General features: G+C 50.0%; 1 protein-coding gene across 3 annotated transcripts in view; it reads right to left on the bottom strand.

Moving 5' to 3' along the window:
* Window positions 1-14,021, bottom strand: part of TBC1D30 (TBC1 domain family member 30) — a 956,754-nt gene extending 942,733 nt beyond the window's left edge. Inside the window, exon 1 of one of the 3 annotated variants that reach the window (XM_069629763.1) lies at window positions 13,400-14,021. In XM_069629763.1, coding sequence (XP_069485864.1) covers window positions 13,400-13,820 — 421 coding nt within the window. In that variant the 5' untranslated portion in view covers window positions 13,821-14,021. The remainder of the gene's footprint in view (window positions 1-13,399) is intronic. The other 2 variants (XM_069629762.1, XM_069629764.1) reach the window with 2 other exon arrangements.
* Between the last annotated feature and the right edge of the window lie 8,176 nt (window positions 14,022-22,197).

The following is a 22,197-nucleotide window of genomic DNA, read 5'->3' on the forward strand; positions in this document are numbered from 1 at the left end:
GATGATTCCCTTGGCATCACATACAACCTGCACGTTGATGGAATGCCAGTGCTTGCGGTTCCGATAAGATATGCTCAGTGGTCCTGGGTGGACGTAGAGCCACATGGGTGCAATCAATGGCACCTAGGACTTTGGGGAAGTGTGCCACCCCGTAAAATTGCTGGACAACAACCTGCCTTTCTGCAGGTGTTTGGGGCATGTATATGTGCCGGCGGACTGAGGGGCGTGCAGTCATGATGGCCAACACCTGGTGTAGGCAGCGTGGCCTGTGACACCCCCCCCACTATGGCACTTGTCCGCTGAAATGAACCAGTAGCCAAGAAGTGCAGTACATTGAGCACCTTTTCCAAGGGGCTCAGTGCTTGCGAGCACAGGGTGGGTGATGTGAGGTCATCCTCCCACTCCCTCACCAGTTCTAGGATTATGTGTGTTGGAAACCTGTACCTCCCATACACCTGGTCATCAGGCATCCCAAAAAGGCTGGTCCTGTGCAAAAAAATGCGGGGCCTGCCTACCCTCCTCCTGCGGTGTCCCACGACCACTGCTGCGAGGAACGGTATATTCATTGTAGCGGCTGAGTTTGTTTGTTGTTTGCGCGCACTTTTATGCTGCGCAGGGCCGCTTACGCCTGCTTCCTGATGGTGTACGTGTTTCCGGATTAGCGCGTCTTTTTTTGGCGCATGCCTTTCCCCGTTCGATGCCATGAATACGTGTTGTTAGCGCGCGTGTGGGCGTTGCGAGCATTTACCTCCTGTACTTCCCCCGTAACGCCCACATTTTCACGTGTTGTTCCCCATTCCGCGTGTCACGCCCCGTGTTCCGCCCACTTTTCTTGTGTGCGCGCTACGCTATGTGCGCTTTCCCTGTGCGCATAGCGCATGCCGTTTAGTGACGTGTGCGCCCGCGTGCGCCACCCACGGATTTGGTGCTCATCCCAGCTTTTACTAGCGCAGCGCATTCCATGAATCGATCAACGGCTGTGTGCGCGGCATTGGCACGCGTGTGCTGCGATTTTCACACTTGCGCTCCCCTTCTCGGCGCACATTTATTCCATGAATTACCCTGTAAATGAGCCAAAACATATCCCTGCTTTAGTCCTCTGCAAGTTGGAATATCTCGAGAAAAAGTAGCCTCAGCAGTCATAAAGAAATATAATGATACGGTATTCAAACGCTTACAAGCATGAACAATATGTCAGGCCCAAACCGATTCTAAAATGCAAATAGACTGTTTAGTATCCTGTACTAAGGTCCCCCGAATCAGTATTGACAAGAACTTCCTTTTTGATTTCAAAACAGACAGCATCTGCTGCCAGGCAGGGTGCTAGGTCAGTTTAATTTGTGCACCAAGAGAAATGTTATAATATTGGCCATTTAACGACCTAACGACCTCACATTCTTTCTAGCATGTCCACGGAAACTCATTCACATAAGAGTATCTTACTCTTTACGCAACTTTTTGTATTTCTTATTAGGAAATCACATTTTCCAAAGAGATGATCTATTCAAATAGCTTTGATACCACATTGAGTTTCCATATTGAGACCACTGCATCATTACATCAGAAAAGGTGTCTGGAACAAACCAAATTGAAAACCCAAAACACTTCAGACTTAAATTTAGCCACCAACAAATGTACCAGATTTAGTGGGTCTCTAATTTCAAAACACACTGAGCATTTGTGAACAGGGCGTCCAAATGTATATTTTTCGTTAATCTTAAAATCATAATCTAATGTCAGAGTTAAATATGAGTGATTTTTTAGTTTTTCGCTTTGCTGAAAAGAAAAGCTAACGCAAAACCATATTCCAATTTTGAACTAAACTTGCTATTGGCCCAAGTAAAATCTATCACCAACCATGCAGAAATTCGACCAAATATTTAAAAGAAAAAAAAAGGGGGGAAATGGATGTAGCCTAATACAGTTGTGTTAAAACAATCATTGCAGCCATCTCAGTAAACTCTTCTTGTGACATTGTGTCTGGGCATTTTCAATGCAAGTCCCCCACAAGAATGATTTAGTTAGAGTGGCAAGCACTAGAAAAAGAGTTCAAGAATAGAGGAACTGTGGACTACTCCCGACGTATTCCATTGTATGCAGAATTATATACAGTAAGGATAAGACATTCTCCTGGAATCCGCAAAGTCAACCAATTTATCTGCACAGCCAATATGAAATTACTCCTACTGTCGATCTCTACATATTCGAAGGGTACATTATTCTTAAAAGGCAAACAATTAGTCCTCCCTTTAGGCAGCCTTTTTTTTTTAAATAAAAAATTAAACATTTTTTAGAAAGAGCTAATATCATCCATTCATCCACACAAGGTCATACACTTAGCCATACCTCTTGAAGTGTAATAATATCCTTCGAAAGTAAGCATCAAATTATTTCATCACTATATATATATTAAAGCCTCTAGATTCACGAGAGCAGGAGGATCTCAATAATATGATTATTCAGCTGTTGCAATGGATTAGGTCAGGGGTCTGCAACCTTTGGCTCTCTAGATGTTTTGGACAACAAATCCCATCATCCCTAACCAATATAGTCAATAACCGGATATAATGGGAATTGTAGTCCAAAACACCTGGAGAGCCAAAGGCTGCAGACCTCTGGATTAGGCTGTAAAACCTCTGGTAACCATGTCCAATCGTGTGCTTCATCCAACCACCTCTGGTCAGGCTTACTAACAATAACAGAGTGATTCCCCCTTGCTACCCGTGGGATATGACATGGTTAATTTCAAATTGATATTTTCTTGAGTGACATTACAAGGCTACTTGGAAGCAAATATCGGTTAAGTATTCAATGTCAATGCCACCCCACTGTAGAAATATATCATAACACGTCGATAGCAAGGCATTTGTTCCCGCCACCACCATCCAAGCAACAGCTATAATCAGAGTTGGAAATTAACTTTTTATACTGGGGGATCCCACCTATCGCAGAGGTAAGGAGATTCAGTGCAGAGCGGGGGGCAGGGGTTTGTCACCCCATAATCATTTGCCCCTCGGAAAATGAATCATGAACACCTGCAAATTAGCTGAATTGCTTTTAATTTTGTCAGCAAAGAACAAAATGTGCACACATTTTAAACCCCAAAATAATTCACATCAATATTTCCTGTACAGTGCAACATGGACATTGGATTTCAGAGCACTCCTGCTCAGACCCTCAAGTGGTCTTGTTAGGTTGAGAGGCCAGCTCCTTCCCCAGCAACTAAATGCACCAAACGTACCGCAGCATTCGAATATAAATGTAGAGTGCACATGTATTCCCCAGGATTGGTGAGCCAGATCAGAGATCCAGGGAGACATTTTCTGCCAGATCCCAGATCCAGCCAAATGATAGCAGTGGCTATAATCAAATGGATTTTAACACTAGCTACTATAGCGCAATTAGGAAATTCTATTAAGACAATATCAAATTGTATTGAGCACTCTAAAGGATGGTATCTGATAAAACAATTTAAAAATAAATCTTCCAGTTAAAAAGGATACTCTTTAGAATGAACAAAAACCAATGGTGAAAATAATTTCTTTACCGTTTCTCTCTAAAACACATATGGTTATTTGAGCAACTCATATCTGGTAAGCTCTTAACGAATGGTTGAGAACACACTTCAACAGAATCATTTGTCGCCTTGATTAATAACCCAAGCCCTCTCTCTCTATCTGTGGGGACAATACTAACCAATAAAGGCAAATTGGCACCAGAAATATTGTTTTGTTTCATAATTTGAGCGATCATCATCTTCTTTGGCCATGTGCAACACATCTCAGTTTTCCCATTTAATTTCTTACTCACTTTCCCTACATCCTTTAAACGGTTAACCATGCCTTTAGTTCTGGGGGTGGGAGTTCTGTATAGCATTTATTATTCTCCTCCTCCTGTGTTAAAATCCCCCCTCCAGTCTATGAGAACCAACTTTTTGTTAGTTAGAAATCACAATGTCTCTCACTCGTCATGTGAGGTATACCACTTTTTACAACGTTCATAGATATCTTTCCCTTTGACTTGACAATGGTACAAGTGTGTAAAAAAATTTGTCAATTTGGCCCCCTTGTCGCGGCCAAAATACATCAGAACAGATTTTAAGAAATTATGGTTTCCCAGATTTAAAACCATTCTTGGATTAGTCAAAATATAATCTTTGTCATCCTGTCTAAACCCATTTACTTTTCCAGGGTCAAAGACGTCCTAAAGCCTGGTGTTTCATCAACATTTGCCACCTTCTCCAGAGTCATGCAAGTTCGGTACAAAAAGTTATCCGTGAAGGAGATATTCATAACAACTGTGACATAGCTTATAATGTTCTCATCAGTGGTCATCGGTAAAGCAGTATTATTAAGCAGACTATGCTGTGCTGCAAAACTATCTTTAGGAAAGACACAAGTTAATTTAAGTAAACCCTCGACTTTGCGGCGATTGCTAATTCATACAAAATTAAAAAGGTGAGCTATTTACTACAAAGATTGTAACCCCCAAGCCCCTACTCGTTTTCAGGCATGCTCACCTGCAAAGCCACCATGAATAATGACAGTTCAAGCACACCCTCTAATAGAAAACACTGCATCACTCCATGTGCCAATAAAATAGATACAATGAGAAATATATGTACTTACAAAGATTGGATCACTTCAGACTCATTTGATTTGCAGTCATTAACGCAGACTCCTTACACTCTGTGTATGTCAACTCTAGCACTAAAGGCGCTAGGCTCCCTTATCAAAGTCGTTGATCCAGCATCAATGATGTCAACAGCACCTCTATTCCGAAGTCAACATCCAATATGCCATACACCACTGATCACAACTCACGTGGACTGATTTCACTTTGCACAACCACTTCACACCAGCCATTATCCGCCGAGAAGTGCCTGCCACATAATGCACTGCTGTACTGGCAGCAAATTGGAAGTGAAGTTTGTAGGTCAACGCAGAAACAATTTGCAGCAGCCAAGTCAGATGCAGGAAGCCTGACTTTGCAGTGGCTCTGGGGACCTACTTGGCACCTTCCAGGACAGCAGCAATCCCCTCTAGTATGTTTTAAGCAATCCTCCTGTCCCTTAAAGTATATTTTACCAATCTTCACTTCCTCCATTGAGCATGTCCTTGATTCCATCCCATGGTAAGACTGGATACCTTCCCTCAAGGACACCGTCTATCCTCACAAGCATATCATGTCCAGTCAGGTATGTCCTCACCTTCCTCCCCAACTAGAAAGTACCATTAGTGCTTAACTATAGCCTTACGCCCAAGTGTACCATGACAAGTCTCCCCCAAATGATGTCCTCACCAACACCCCAAGTATATACGTCACTACCACTTACCCTCACGTATACTAAAACCCCTCCTGATCTGGGATATCCACACCTTTCCACCTGGAAGGTACAGCCCCACCTCTTCCTCACCAGCTGAACATGTGCATGCCTCTCAAAGAACACCTGAAGTACCAACTCATACCCCACCTCATGGTGCTAATAATGGAGGGCTGAACAAAAGAGGGAAGCAGGGCAATAATTTCATTTTCTATGCTTTCCGATAGAGGGGAGCAGATATATCAAGAGAGGGAAACAATACAGCCATAAGGGAGGGTTACAGGAGAATGCTAGGACTGGGGGAGCCAAGCACTTAGAGGGTTAGTGGGGTAGCCAGGGGAGGGGTAGTCAGTGTTTATCAAGGTGTTTGAAGGTTAAGGTCTTAAATTTCTTCCTAAAGTGAGTAAGGGCGGCTGCCTCCCTAAAATGAGCCGGCAGGTCATTCCAAATTCTTAACATGAGATGTGCTTCCTTATCTCTCTGTGATGAAAGGACTACTGCTCTAGAGAAGTACAGGGGTGAGTAGTGGCTTAACTGCCTATACAGCCCCACACTGTTTAGTGCAGGCTATATCTGCAGGAGGTGTACAAGCACATAACAGTAGCAACCCAAACAGTGTTAGTACAATGGATCAAAATATCTCCAATCAAGGTTCAAGAAAATAAAAAAAAAACTACAACAAAAAACAATCAATGCAGTCAACTAACTAAAAACACTTAAGACCTACTCCTCTAAGAGACACATGCATACCTTGATGATAAAGAGGACTCTGGGTTGATCAGCAACAAAGTCAATGTTCAACATTATGATCTCAAGAAGGCAAAGGAGGGCTTAAAATTCACAATGGTTCCTTATATGCCAGTAAGACTGAGATCCTTCTCATCAGGACCCCAGCTCCCTCCTTCATCCTACTCTCTGACCTCCCTCCCCTCACCCTCTTGTGAGGGAAAAACCCTGGTGTCATCTTCTACTCCTCTCTCTCTCCTCACATCGTGGACCTTGCCAATAAGGCCCACTTTCAGCTGCACCTCCTCAGAGGCATTCTCCCTTTCCTCACCTTCCCCCAGAAACTCAATGTCGCCAGAGCTCTGGTCCTCTCTAGGCTGGACTACTGGCAGCAGCCTCTTCCTCAATCTGCCTTTATCATCCCTTTGCCCCTTCAACTAATCCAGAATAAGACTTCAAGACTTATCCTTGACCTCAAGCCCAGGAACTGCATCTCACCAGCCCTAAAATCACTCCACTGGCTCCTGGTTGCTGCGAGGATCAAGTTTAAGAACCTCTGCATCACCCACAAGGCTTTCTGGGGCTTGGAGTCGCTACATCCAACTCTCTTTTCCAGCATACCTCCCTGCTATAGCCCTTAGGTGTTCCTGCTCCAACTCCCTGCAGAGCAAACGTTTTTACGAACAGAGTTCAGGGGGTAGATCTCTCTCGTCTGCAGGAGCCTCCCTTTGGAATAGTCTCCCTGCTCCTCTCAGGCTTGCCCCGGATCTCCTTAAGTTCCGGAAGCTTCTCAAGACCCACCTTTTCTCCTCTTCCCTCCCCCTCTCCTGCTAATGCCCCCCTCTGCCACTTGACTAGCTGCCTGGGCCCGTCTGAGCACTACAGGGCACCAGCCCTCCTCTAGTCTACCTCAGCACTTCGGCCTCCCCCGAACCACCTCCACCTGCACTGCCCTCCATGTCCCCATTCCCATGGACTAGCCTAATGGGGCCTGCGTCCCTACTGAGCACAATCCAGCCCAGTCCTTGCACTTAGCATTTGGACCTTCACTCCATGCACTATTATTTATGTATTTGAAAATGTATAAAGCACGTCCTAAATCCAGGGAAAAGGCATCTAGTACCTGCTCTCCCTGGCATTTGCCCACCTGGCCCCCCTCCACTGGCACTTCTCGTTACTGTACTTGCACAATCTGAATGACAAGGCCTACTAGGACCGCTATTGTTATTTTCTCCCATGCGCCCCATCCCCTTTTCTGTCTCGTGTCACCTTGAAACACCATTTGCTGAGTAGGTGCTTTATAAATAACCAATAAATACATACATAAAAATATAATGGACATGGAATACAGGGCCTCTGCAAAATACCACCAATTCTTGTCTTGGGTGCTCAAAAGCGTTGAGCCAGGCTTCTAGGTGCCTTTCCTGTGCATCGAGCACAGCAAACCAGATTTTTGAGGGGGGTGGGGCTGTTTCAAGGTGATGAAACAGGGTTCCAGCTGCTTCTGGACTTTAAGCTGATGGAAGGCCCAATCCAGGGCCATCAGGGACAATGCAAGTCCTCAGTTTCGCACTTCCAGGCCAGGAGGTTGGCTGGCCCCTATGGGGGTCTTTCACCTCCAGTGAGCAGGATCCCGATTGCAGTGCACAGACAGGAGGGCTTGGTCCACAGCAGCATCACCCCTACTGTTCTCTGGGGACGGTTAGGGAGTAGAACTTGCCTCCATCTTAACCTTTATGGCAAAGGACTTGGGAGGAGGATGTACTCCAAACAGAGGTCCACTGAAGCATCCTTGTTAGAGTTCAAAGATGAATCAACTAAGGAGATACTTTCCCCGGCCTTGTAAAAGTAAAATGTCACTGGAGATTTGTCCAAAGCAAGTCTGCTGTAAGGGGGTCCAATTAAGGCTGTTGTATGAAGTGTCCTTTTCCATCTGACATCATACCCATAGTGCCTTGACTGCAGTAAATGGGTAGGACAGGATGGTAGAGAGCTCTTAGCAGAGACTAAGATCGAACCCTTAGCTTAGCCAAAAGTTCTTACTAATCCACCATCTCCCCTTCTCATGGCTGTCGACCATCGAAGACTCCGGTGTGAGAGTGCCGTTTTTTATGTCAGTGCTGCCTTTGAAGTACATATTCTTAGGGGACCACCCAGGGAGGGATCCCATACCCGGGGACGAAGGTGTTTGTTCCAGAAGGAACAAAAGGCAGCTTCCTAGACTTTGTCCGACATGGCTATTGTGAAGATATCCAGGCCAGACAGCTAATGTGCATCCTTGTCTGAGCACTGATCCCTAAACTGACACTATTAGGATATCAAATTACTGTGGCTGTATAAGTGTGTAATCATTGTAGCCACCATGTCATAAACGGACTTTATATTTAAAGTCAGATATTATTCATAATTATTATGTTTTGAATCAGGAGGTGCAGAAAATGAAAAAGCCATCTCCATCTGTTTCAGCAGCTGCCAGGATGCAGATGTAACATTTGAACCTGCCCTATTGCTATTGCAGGGCTGGTGCTGAAGCTATCAAGAGACTGGTAAAGGAACAGGATTGTGCTATGCTTTTGGCATGAAGCTTTGGTGGGTCCGATTAGCAGACCTCCCTTTTAGAAACTGAATTACCTGCATCAGTGTATTAAATAAACTGCAAAAAGGCTCATGCTATGGCACCTTTTACCAGATGACATTCTGTCACATTCTCCCCTCAAAAATACACTTGCAATTCAGTCCAGCTTACCCTTTCCCCCACCTTACTTTTTATGCCCTCGACCACAGGTCTCCTCTAGTTTTTCATCACTGTATTTCCCAGTCTTCAAACCTATAGTGTTCCCCTACCACAACAGGTATGCTCCCTTACCCAGAATGAATTCACCTGCCCCAATCAATTACATTCAATCCTGAGTATAGACGTGCATATCCCTCTCAACATAACCCTCCGTCCGCCTGTAGAGTGGTTTAACCACTCGACAGACTACACTCTCCTCCGAGAGTACAGATATACCTGCCCAGGTATAGTCATTCCCCAGAATAGACTCACTTGTCCCTCTTCAAATATGCTTCCTTCCCCCTAAGTATAGGCTCTCCTGCCTCCCCTTTCAGGTATACTGCCTTCCTGAGTATAGACTCACGTACCCCCCACCCCCTCCGGATATACTGCCCCCTCCCTTTCAGGTATGCTGCCTTCTCGCCGAGTATAGACTCACCTGGCCCCCTCCCTGAGTATAGGCTCACCTGCCCACCGCTTTAGATATACGCGTCTCTGAGTATAGGCTCACTGGTCTTCCCCTACCCCCGATGTACCCCCTAAACTCACCACTCGCCCCTCCACCAAGAATACTGCCTCCTGAAGTTTTGCATCACCTTGTCTTCACCTCAGGTATAGTCACTCTACCTCTTCTCCTACCAATTACAGACTCATCTAACCTCCCAGCGGGCTAAGAAGCCCGCTCAGACATACACTCCCCCCGTTTAGTTCCTCCTGTCCACTTAAGGTATTGAGTGGGAGGAGGGGACATTCAAACCCCCCCACCCCCTTATTCCCATGCTTTCCGGGTGGGCCCAGTCATGCCTGCTTCAAGTCCCGGGCCCCGGACTTGGGGCACTCATGTGGGAACACCTTAGGGAACGATCACCCCTTTCGTACAAATACACCTATGATCACTGCTACATCCTTATCCATTACATTATAAGGTTTAGGCAAGACTCCATTTTGTACCGCACAGACTCCATCTTGCAAATAGGCGAGAGGGTGTTCAGATTTCACCCCGACCTGCAACCATCTTTGGAAGCACACAGTCAGTGTAGCGCTTCCCCCGCCACCTCCTCCTTGCCGTCCGCATAACTGCCTGGTTCCCATGAGAAGGCTGGCAGCAGAAAAGCAACAAAATCTGCACTGTATCACTTGCCGTCTAAACTCCCTCTATTGACTCAGAGGCAGCTCAAGGGGGAAGAGGCGAAGGCCAGGGCTATCTGTCTCTGTAAAACCTGCCCTGCACCTTTTAGACTTGGGTCGCAGACACCTACCCCAGAGCAGAGTCAACAACAAGAAAGACTAAAGTGACAAATGCATCTTCCCTTTCTAACTTATGTGCGTCAACGAAGGCCCTCTCCTTGTATTTGGAATACATGTAACCCGTTGGCACCTTCAATGAGCATAACAGTGTAAATACATATATGTAGGTATTAGAAGTTCTTATGATAGCCTGTTCCATTGAAATCAGAGTGTCTGTTGAGTTATAACATCCAAATGCCAGCACGATTAACGTGCAGTCCCGTAATGAGTAAACGAGCAAGAGACCTATGCAAACTCACACAATGCTACCTCGCTGTTAATAATGCAGAATGTACGTCTAGACATAACATTAGACAGAGTCATGTGAATTGTTGATCGAACTTAGTTATTCATGTCATATTAATTGTGCGCCAGCCATCCCTTTCCCACCACCCCCTTGTTCTTGTGTTATGAAATTGCCCAAAAGCATATGAAGTTTGAGCAATGTCATAGGGTATCCCGCTCAAGTACAGAAGCAGCTAAGTGCACATGAAACAGTAACCCGTTATATGTAAATGTAACAGACCCCTGCCATTTCCTTAGTGATGCGAAACTGAAGACCTCAGTAGGAGGGCCTTAAGCCCATTCCAGAACACCCTGTCCCAGCGCAGAGTTATGTTGTTTAGACACATGATCAGAGAGGCCCTCGAAGGAAAAACACGTCCACAGATGAAATGTGTTTCCTGAAATCCATTTGCAGTAATCATATACCCCTGCCCCCCCTGTCAATGAGGAAATGCCCCCAACCCGGTATCCAAATATGTTTGTGTTTTTACATGAAAACGATATCCTTGGCAAGAGGCACACAATTGGTGTCCAATATTGGAGAATCATGCCTTGTTTTTCTATGTGCAACCTACGGCCAAACGAAATGATTAAATGTGTGACCGGATGGGAATGTCTGGCCACAAGGGCACAATGTGACGACCAGGACTAAATGTGTCCAGTTGTCGTAGGTTGGACAGATGAGCCCGGATAAACTTCTGACCCAGCACACCACATGTCAACTCACCACCCACCCATGGACCAATCAGCCATCGCCGACCATAGAGCACCTATAGGTGCCTCCTCTTAGTGACCAATCCCAACTGTTCATGTGCCCCCTAGGCCTTCCCACAACTCGATGACGATTTTTCTGTATAAAAATATTTGCAACATGGTTTCTGCAGAGCGCTCTTGGCGTGAGCAGAGTAGATTCTGTTTGCCCTAATTTTAGATAAAGCCTTTGACATCACTCTCACTTGGTCTTGGTCTTATTCCCTCCTAGGATGTACTTTTATTGACTCTGGTGGTAGTTCACTGGCAGGCCTGCGGGGGCCTCTTGCCTTCAGTATTCTACCCCACTCCAATATAGACTCTCAAGGTCCACTCGTAACAGTCACCTTCCCCCGTGGCATATGCTTACCCCTGCCTCACCAGTGCAGTATAATCTCACTGGTCATCCACAAGTGCACCTCACTACCCCTCTGAAGGAATCCAACACCCACTTCAGGAATATCCCTTGCCAATATACAGTAACCTGCCCATTGAAGTATACATCATCCCCTCTCCTTCAGTACGTACTCACCTGCCCTCCCCACCCCCAGGTAGCCACCACCCAACTTCTAACCCACACATCAGATATCCACCAATACAACTTTGTCACCCAGTACACCCCTACCGGTCCACCACAGAAATGTTTACCCCCAGCTCAAATCCACCTTTATATACAATTGTCTGCTGCAGTTAGATCTAACCACCCCACCCCCATAGTGTGTACTCACCCGTCCCCCAAATGTCCACCACCCTTCCAGTACACTCTCACTGGCCACTCTAAGCAGTGTCCACCGGCCAGTGTCACCTTCCACCCTATCCAGTGCCCACCACCCTTCTAGTATACTCTCAGCTGCCACCCTACCCAGTGTCCACCACCCGTCTAGTACACTCTCACCTGCCACCCTACCTAGTGCCCACCACCCTTCTAGTATACTCTCGCCTGCCACCTTACCCAGTGTCCACCACCCTTCTAGTACACTCGCACCTGCCACCCTATCCAGTGTCCACCACCCTTCTACTACACTCGCACCTGCCACCCAACCCAGTGTCCACCTGCCATCCTACCCAGTGTCCACCGCCCTTCTAGTACACTCGCACCTGCCACCCTACCTAGTGCCCACCACCCTTCTAGTATACTCTCGCCTGCCACCTTACCCAGTGTCCACCAGCCACCCTACCCAGTGTCCACCACCCGTCTAGTACACTCTCACCTGCCACCCTACCTAGTGCCCACCACCCTTCTAGTATACTCTCGCCTGCCACCTTACCCAGTGTCCACCACCCTTCTAGTACACTCGCACCTGCCACCCTATCCAGTGTCCACCACCCTTCTAGTACACTCGCTCCTGCCACCCTACCCAGTGTCCACCTGCCATCCTACCCAGTGTCCACCGCCCTTCTAGTACACTCGCACCTGCCACCCTACCCAGTGTCCACCACCCTTCTAGTATACCCTCACCTGCCACCCTACCCAGTGCCCACAACCCTTCTAGTATATTCTCGCCCTGCAGCCTTACCCAGTGCCCACACCCTTCTAGTATACTCGCCTGCCACCCTACCCAGTGTCCACCTGCCACCCTACCCAGTGTCCACCACCCTTCTAGCACACTCGCACCTGCCACCCTACCTAGTGCCCACCACCCTTCTAGTATACTCGCCTGCCACCTTACCCAGTGTCCACCACCCTTCTAGTACACTCGCACATGCCACCCTACCCAGTGTCCACCTGCCATCCTACCCAGTGTCCACCGCCTTTCTAGTACACTCGCACCTGCCACCCTACCCAGTGTCCACCACCCTTCTAGTATACCCTCACCTGCCACCCTACCCAGTGTCCACCACCCTTCTAGTATACCCTCACCTGCCACCCTACCCAGTGTCCACCACCCTTCTAGTATACCCTCACCTGCCACCCTACCCAGTGTCCACCACCCGTCTAGTACACTCATCTGCAACCCTTGGGTATCCACTAGCCCCCTTACACTATTCCCCCCACAGGTCTTAACTGCCCTCCCTTGCCTCCTCAGTGCACCCTCAGTCACCTACCCCCACCCCCGTTTTCCCCAAACACACAGAATTGTCCTGCACAGGTAGCGCGCCACCCATAGTGTGTAGTCCCCCAGGTGTCCAGTGCACCAGTCCCATGCACTCCCTCGCCTGCCCCCTTCCAGTGCACCCTTGCCTGACCCCGCAGGCATGTACTAGCCCTGCTCAGTGCCCCCTCGGTCTTCCCCCGAGCGCCCCCGCCTCCTCACCTGTGCGCCGCAGGTAGGCCTCCCGCTGGCGGCGGCTGCGCCTCTCCTGCAGCTCCTGCAGGCAGCGGCACTCGGGCCCCCAGCGGCCCTGGAAGAGGTCGGAGCCCGATGTCTCGGCGGAGCTGTCCACGCTGTCCTGCTGCTGGAGGCCGCGCAGCCCGGGCCAGCCCCCGCCCAGGCCGCCATTGAAGCTGTCATAGAGCTCCCCCAGGAGGCCGCTCACCAGCGAGGAGGCGCGGAGTGGAGGCTCTAGGGGCCAGGGGCCCTCCAGGGGGCTCCGCGGGCCACCAGCCTCCCGGGGGCTCCGAGGGCCAGGGGCGCCCCCCTCTGGCGCCACCGGGTTCACGAACACGCCGCTCTCCTCCTCCACCTCCTCCCCCGCGGCCCCCAGGTCTATCTCGCAGAGCCCGCCCGGCCTCATGGCTCCGGAGCCGCTCGCCGTGCCGCCGCGAGGCCGCCGCCCATCCCGGAGAGCCGCCGGCTCCTGACACTGTGAGGCGCCTCGCACCCCTCGGCTCTCAGTCACTCAGCCCCGGGCCGGGCCCAAGTTCCGGGTCCCTACCACTCCCTGTCCGGGAGGGGGGACCGCCCGCGCAGAGCCCGGGATCTGCGCCTGCCGCGACACGCTGACGGGCGGCGTGCACCCCTGCCCGTCCAGGTGGTACCGCCCAACCTGGCAACTTTCTCAACTACCTGTGACAGGTGAGCGCGTGCCCTGACAGTAGCCGCAGCCGGTGCGCGAGGCACCTGCCGCACGGGCCGGCGCGCAGCAGTGGCGGTGCAGAGTGCAGCAACTGCAGCACTCCTCGAAAAAAGAAAGCTGACTTGCAGTTAGACTATAAGTGACCTCTGCAGCACTGGCAACAGGGTGTTGCACTTACAGTAACGGCACCTGCAGGGGGGCGCTGCTCCACTGCCACCCTTAGCCGAGGATTGCGCACGTATCCACTGCCAACTCAAGGAGTGTATTGCACCTGCAGCAATGGCAACAATATAGCTGAGCACCGCACTTGCACTACAAACACTGGCAGCAGAGCACTGCGCCCACATCACCATCCAGCCGAGCACGCCCCCTGGGAAAACTGCATCTGCTGCAGCACTGACACCTGCAGTAGAGCAGTGTGCCTGCAGCACTGCTGCATCCAGCAGAGCACGGTACCTGCAAAGTACTGCATACAGCAGCATTTATTGAAGCACAACTATTTCCTTCAAGAACAACACCCAACGCACCACCAACTACTCTAGAGGACAGTACTTTCAGCATTGACACCTGCAGAAAAGCACTGCACTTCTTCTGCCTACACTGCAGCACGGCAGCCGTGTCACTACTACGGAGCACTGCATCTGTAAAATACCACCTGCAGCACTAACAAGTGCACTAATGTATAGCACATGTTTGCAGCACTGCTGCCTGTACTTGAGAACTGCATGTGTGCTACTGCTGCAGAGCACTGCCTCTGTAAAATACGACTTGCAGCACTGACAACTATACCAGGGTGCTGCACCTGTCGCACCACCACTGGCAGCAGCTCCAGTGCAGAAGCACCTGTAGTAACAACCCCAGAGCACCACTTGCAGCAGAACACTGCACCTACCAACGGCAGCACCACCACCTGCCGGTGCACCAGGGCCTGCCACATCACCTTGTGTAACGCCACCTGTAACACCATCAGCCGTGGCACTACCGCCTGAGCACACGTGACAGCGGAGCTGCCTGTTACACCCCCACCTGCAAAACCACCACCTCTGAAGGTCAACATCACCACCAGTGACTAGAGCAGCTCCTGCTGCATCCCTGCAACCAGAACCACCAGTGCACCTTCTCTTGTCACGCAGTTCTTGAAGCACGGCCAGCGGTATCCCTACCACATCACCGGTGCCGCCATCCCCTGCATCACCACAGCTGCACCACTGCTGGCAGAACAATCACTTGCAGCACTGCCCCTTGCACAAGCACCACCCACATGCAGCAGCCACACAGCCAGCACTAGTGCTAGCCCCTCCACGCGCTGCATAGTTCTTTCCACATGGACGAATGGAGCACGCGCCCCCCTTCCACATCACCTGTAGGCCTGTCATCTGCCTAGCCCGGTAACACCACTACTCCCAGCTGCATCTGCAGAAACACCCCCTGCAATTGTAGCACCTGCAATACAAGTACTGAATGACAAGTTCTCCCCCCTTTAGACGTATGGCATGTCGGGGACTTTAAAGATACCCCCCACCCCCCCCCACCTCCCTGATCTGCTTCAGATTGAACTGATCTAGATGCAGGAGCCCTGCTGGGCCTCAGTAGGCTGCGTGCACTCCAATATGTTCCCTGCTTAGGGGGGTGGGGGTGGGGGAGGCGCGGGGGGCAGCTGGAACAAGAATGTAGTCAACCTGAATAAAGGAAAGACCTACAAACGGAAGTCAGACTGATATCAATCCAAAAATCACACACTGATCGTACCTACTTGTGAAAAGTAAACGAGATCGTTGGATTAATGGTTTGAGGCAGCATGCTGTTAATTAAAGTCGAATAACAGAAACAGAGTTTAATTTAATAAACTTTCATTGTAAAAGTTTACTTTCATTAATCAGATAATAATAATAATAAATAAATAACAGTGGTTTCCTTGTGTATACGTTGTCTGCATCTAGGCAGTAGGGCAGGAAGGCCTCAACGCCTGTGCCCAAGGTGCCAGACGGTCTCTGCATTCAATCCTTGTAATGGACAGCCCCCCCCACCCAGGGATGCGTGGATGGGAAGGTCTCCTTTGACCTACGAGTCTGCCGTGCCTTGCTTTACAACCTTGCCTCTAATGTATGCCCCAGGCCCCGGGCCGCATGAAATGCGGGACGATAGAGGGTCTGGGAGTTTAGGCGCGGGTGTGGAGGAAAACGGCGCGAAAGCGCAGGGAGGGGCGTCCGAACGGCGCCACAAGAAACAAAAGCCCAGGAAAGGGTAGGAAGCAGCACCTGGGAAGGTGCGAAATATAACAGCAAGGGGTCAGGGGGTAACCCGGCCGCCCCCAAGAAGGAGCAAAAGGCCGAGGGGGTATAAGTAAGCCAGGAAAAGGAGAGGCGGCACAAACCAGGTAAGGGCTCACCTCTCTCGGGTAGGCTCTTAGTGCCTGGATAAGGGGAAGGAAAAACGTTTGCTCTTGCGGGCTCACGCATTTCCACCTCTTCTTAATTCAATCTAAACGTAGTGGCTACGAGTTCGCCCAGCCGTGCCGGAGCAGGAGCGACCCAGAAGTACCAGCTGCGAGCGAACAGAGCAATTTTGCCGTGGACAAGCGAGACGAGAAAGTCGGGATTAGAAGACCAGGAGAAACAGAAGCGTGGCTGACAGAATTCAGACGAGAAGGATGGCGTAAAGAAGAGCAAAAAGGGCTCAAGAATTCTCAGAATGGGCGAGAAAGGCATAGAAAGAATATGGCAAGGACAGAAGAGGGGGAGAATGGAGTCGAAGAGATCGGAGGAACAGACGGAGGCACCGACCAAGAGGAAGAAAAAAAAAAGATAAAAATAAAGGTACTGTGAATAATAATGTGGGGAATAAAATCGTAAAAATATTTAAAAATTGTGTCACGGTTTCGGGTAAGTTGCCCAGAACCAATGGCAAGAAGAGCGGACGGGAGAAGGGATCCAGGGAGGAACGGCAGGGGAGTGCTTCAACTGAAGTAAGCAGTGATAACGAAGAAAGGGATCATTTAAGGGCTTGGGTGAAATGGAGAGGAGTGGTGAGCAGGGAGAAACAGAGAGGGGCAGGGGGGCTAGGGCAGAACCCAGGGAAACCCCGGTCCCAGCGCCACAAGGGGCACCAGTTGTCCCGGCGCCACAAGGGGCACCAATAGTCCCGGCACCACAAGGTGCACCATTAGGGCCAAACACGGGGAGCACCGCAAGGACCCAACCCACAACCGGGGGTGCCAACAGGGGCACCAGCGGCAACAGTGTCAGGGGACCCACCGCCAGGGGCAGCACCGACGGTGGCCGCGAAAGACATAGGGGGGCCACTCATGACGAAAGATGGCAGGCCAACCATGGGTAAAGATGCACAGGGCAGGTCAATGAAGGCAATGGCTTGGTATATAAATGACAAAGTAAAGGAGAAAATATGGAGGAAGGAATTGATCGATATTTTCACATTATTAGATTGTCAAAAGAGGGGGATGAATGTGGCTCTAGAGGACATTAAGGAGGACGAGAAAAGCTTACTAAAAAAAGGGGCCAGTAGTAAGGAATTTTGACAACTGGATGGCGGCCTTCACCATTATGTCTACAATTATATTACGAAAATTCCCGGAAGACTGAGTAGCATTAGTGGCGTGTCAGCAGAGGGTGCTGAAGGTACACGCGGCGTTTGGGGGTGACGCATGGCTGGAGTATGATCACGAGTTCAGAAAGGTGATGGACTGCGCAGGAGGGCAACAGAGAAGGGAATATGGGCAGAATGATTACAAAGCGGATTATAGATACAATAACAGAAGGTACAAATCCAGCTATGACAGAAATAGAGACCAGAATTTTCGGAGCAGAAATTATGGGTCACAGAGTGGGTGGCAGAGCAGGGGGGGGCAGCAGGAGCATGGGAACAGCACAAGCAGAACCAGGACAATGTCGGAAGTTTGAGAAGGGGGTACCCTGTAGCTGGGATGGAAGTGCAAGTTCTAAGGGTGACCACAGCAGCTCCAAGTGCACAAGGGCCGCAGCTCCAAGCGGCAGAAGTGATGAGACGCGGCAATAAGAAATGGGGCGGGAAGGGGGCCACGCCAGTAAAAATTGAGAGGATGGAAGGGTGGCTCCAGAAATACCCAGACCAAGAAACGGCAGATCAGATCAGACAAGGCTTTAGAGAAGGTTTTAACCCCCGTTTACCGGGCAGGGAGCGCAAGACATTCCTAGAAACCTGAAGTCGGCAACCGAGAACAGAGATATAGCGACCAGTAAGATCCGGAAAGAGGTAGAACTGGGGAGGGTGGAGGCCCGAAGGGGAATACAGGCTGACACACCACCTATCCTACCCCCAGGGGCCTCGGGGAACGACGGGGAAGGAAAAACGTTTGCCACCCAACCCACCCTACAATAATAACGGAAGAAGAGGGGTGCAGGCAGGAGCCGGTACGCCGAGTACTCTTTCGGTACACGGTCCAAAAAAGAAGGAGCAGGCAGAAGTGGGAACGCCGAGTACTCTTTCGGTACACAGTCCAAAAAAGGAGGAGCAGACAGAAGTGGGAACGCCGAGTACTCTTTCGGTATACGGTCCAAGACATGTCGTAGGCAGCATGTGCCCAGGAACGAAGGCCCAGGGATACCAAGGACTCAGGAGGAGCCTTGGGCAACTTCGGGACTGGACACAATGTGCACAAAAGCATATGGCAGTGTATTGATTTTTGTTGTGTTATATTTTCTGTAAGAAAATAAAATGCCTACGGCCTACAACTTTTCCATACACATAATTTGTCTGTGATTTATTACTTAGGTAGGGATCTGGTAAGAGGAGCAAAGCGAGCCCACACTACTCAGCCTAATGCTCTCGCACTGCATTCCAGTGGCTTAGCTACTAATTCATTACCCACCATCTCCTTTTCCCCCGCAGCTCACAGTCTGGATGCCACCCTGTGATATGGATTTACCCATCAGCTTTCCAGAGCCCATCTCCATCATTCAGCCCATCTGGGGTACTCCACGCACTCACCCCCTCCTTCTTCCCCTCCCTCTGCACATGCATGTTCTGAATGCTCACAGGGCCTAGTAGGACCGCCTCTACCTTTCATTGTCATATTTGCATTTCATTCCCATGTTCCCTCCCTGTTGCACTGGTGCTTTGATACACAATGTACTTGATGTATAAGCGCCTTACAAATGCACATTACATACATAGATAGATAGATAGATAGATAGATAGATAGATAGATAGATAGATAGATAGATAGATAGATAGATAGATAGATAGATAGATAGATAGATAGATAGATAGATAACCGGCCATTTGAATGACTGTGATTTCTGGCCTGTAGTTCTCACATCTGCAGGTCTACCCCGGGAGCTGGTGAAGTAATCAAGAATGCGCATTTCATGCTCACCTGCTTCTGGGCACCCTGGGAAACTTGACATGAATTTCAAGAAACGCAAACATAGTCCCCAACTCCCATAACAGTTTGCCTTTATAATTAAAATTACAGAGTGAATTAAGCAAGCAATTTGTTGACACATCTGAATACATATGTGAAAGTGTTCGCTGTCAACGCCATAAGGCATAGAGAAATAAGATACTTCACTGTAAAATTCAGCAAAAGAAACTGTGCGATTTATCGCATCTGGCCTGGGAAAAACTGGCCGAGGCTGCAGCATCAGGTGGCCATTACCTCCACGTCCATTCATCCTTGTCCCAATACTTACCTCATAAGCCCCCTGCCTCCAACACAGGACCTTCTTCTATTTATTTTATTTCCTATAATTCCTCCCCTTAAACCACGGCATCCAGTTTAATTTTTCCTGCCTGGGGCAGATTGGACTGTTCCCGGTGCTGTGCACCAGGGGAACGACGATTGCTTATCCCCTGGTGGGGCTGTGTTGTGGGGCCTCGGCTTCCTTCAGGTGCGGCGTACTCCTGGTTCCCCTGCTGGGCTTGTGCTCCATTGTGCTTGGTCGGAGCCTCTCCTGTTTTTTGACGGGCCTCATAGCCGGCGTTTGAGGCATCACCGCCCGGTGCCTGCAGGCCCGGGCTAAGGTAAGGGGCTGCAGTGGGTTTGGTGCCCTGTGTATGCCCCAGGCTGTCCGTTCATCGGGACGTGCTGTTGTCTCCAGCACAATACAGGACCCGGTGGACAACAGGTGGGGTTTGTGCCTTCCGAGGGCGGGTTGGCCCCTCCTCTGGGGGTTGGAGGGGTTTATTGTTGATTTTCTCGGGGGCCCTGGAATTGAATCATGGCAGTGACGGCCCATTGCCGGGGGAATTGGGTGATTGTTCTCCCTCATTGGGGAGCTTTTCTCCCAGTCCTGGAGTTTAAAGGGCGTACATGTGTTTCTGCCGCTCCTGTTTTGCTGTGTTTGTGCTGCTTACGCCATGGGAAAGCGCACTGCTCAGCTCAGGCTCCTTGCCCGTTTCCCTCTTACTCACCTTCCTCCTCTCCTGAGCTTCGCAAGAGGATGAAGAAAATGTCGGCAAAATGTTCATTGTCCAGGAAGGACATTGAAGGGAAAGGGGGGTGCAGTGGTCGAAGTGAGAGGGAACGGTCGGGAGCGGTGTTCCAATACTTTTATTATTTCACTGTTAACAGCGCCACTACTTTTTGCAACCATTTTCACCATTCCGGACCAGTTCTTTGTGAAATTAAAGCACATTCACCATTTTCCCACCGGAAGTCTGTAACTGCTAAACTGAGATCTGTTTTCAACTCAATTGGCTGTCAACCAGCATGAATGCAACCCTGGAATAATGTGTTGCACGTTGCTCCCTTCCTTCCTACTCTGTCCCCCTCCGGAGTCACAGTTCCACTACTTTTTTGGTACATTTCTATCAATGATGTCCTCGCTAGTCTGGTGGGTCGCTCCTCTGGTTCGGCCGAGGGGGTGGCTGTCTGGGACCCGGTGGACCATAGGATCAATTCCAGCCTGAAGAAGGTTCATGCTGGTGCACATGTGGCCCTCAGGGCAAATATCTACGGCTCCTACACTGTGGAGACTGTGCTGAGTGGTGTTCAGGAGGTTGAAGAGGTGGCTCTGACTGTGCCCCACAGCTGGCTGACATGCAGCGATAGGTTGAACTCTTGTCCGATCTGGCATTTGATGGAGTGCGTGGCTCGGCCTTGGCCATGGGTGCTGGTGTGTCGGCCCACAGGCATGTGCATCTGCAGGGTTGGAAAAAGGAGGGGTCACAGTGGGCGGCTGGCCTTAAACTTCCTTTTGACGTTTCCAAACTTTTTGGTGATGTGCTTGAGGAAACAGTGGTTAAGTTGTTTCGTGCTGACAAACGCGGTGACAAATTGAGGCAGAAGTCTACCTCGACAGTCAAGAAATCTTTCTGTTTCCTCCTACCGATCCTTTCGGCGTCCCAGGGGGGCCGTGGTCCTCTGCGCTCATCTCATCAAGGCCCAGCACAAGAGTCCTGGCGGTTGGGGCAGGCCAGTGGGCGGCCATCTCCGGCTGTTTTTTTCCCGATATGGGACCAGTGGTGCTCGGATACTTGGGCTCTGGACACTGTCTGGAGGGGTTCTCGTGTGAACTTCTGTCCCTCCCTGTCCTGGGTTGCATGGTTCCTACGGATGTTCCCCGGCTATCATTCCCGTTCCTTTTCCTCAGAGGTATCTGGATTTTTACTTGCGGGTGTTTCTGGTCCCCAAACCTTCTTGGGAGTATCGCCTCACCTTGGCCCTCGAGGCTCTGTACTGCTTCATCCAGACGGAACGCTTCAAGATGGGAACTTTGCAGAACATTCTCCCGATGTTGTGCACGGGGGTATGGATGGTATCCCTGGATCTACGGGTTGCATGTTACTACGTGTCTCTCCTTCCCTGCCAGATGTAGTTCTTCCTCTTTAAAATGGGATCTCTGCATTTTCAGTTATGAGTGCTCCCGTTCGGGTTGCGCTCAGCTCCCAGGGTGTTCAGCAGGCTGGTGGCTCCCCTGGTGGCGCAGGGAATTCACATTTTTCCCTACGTGGACGACTGGTTGGTCGAGGCGGCCCTCCGGCAGACAGTCCAGACTCGTCTCCAGCTGGTTTGCCGGGCATTGCGGGACTGGGGGTTTCTGGTGAACTGGCATTTGTCTCATGTGGAGCCCTCTCAGGATCTGGTTTTCGTCGGGGC

Source organism: Ambystoma mexicanum, chromosome 12 (assembly GCF_040938575.1).
Source record: "Ambystoma mexicanum isolate Mex_15411 chromosome 12, UKY_AmexF1_1, whole genome shotgun sequence".
Classification (NCBI taxonomy): domain Eukaryota; kingdom Metazoa; phylum Chordata; class Amphibia; order Caudata; family Ambystomatidae; genus Ambystoma; species Ambystoma mexicanum.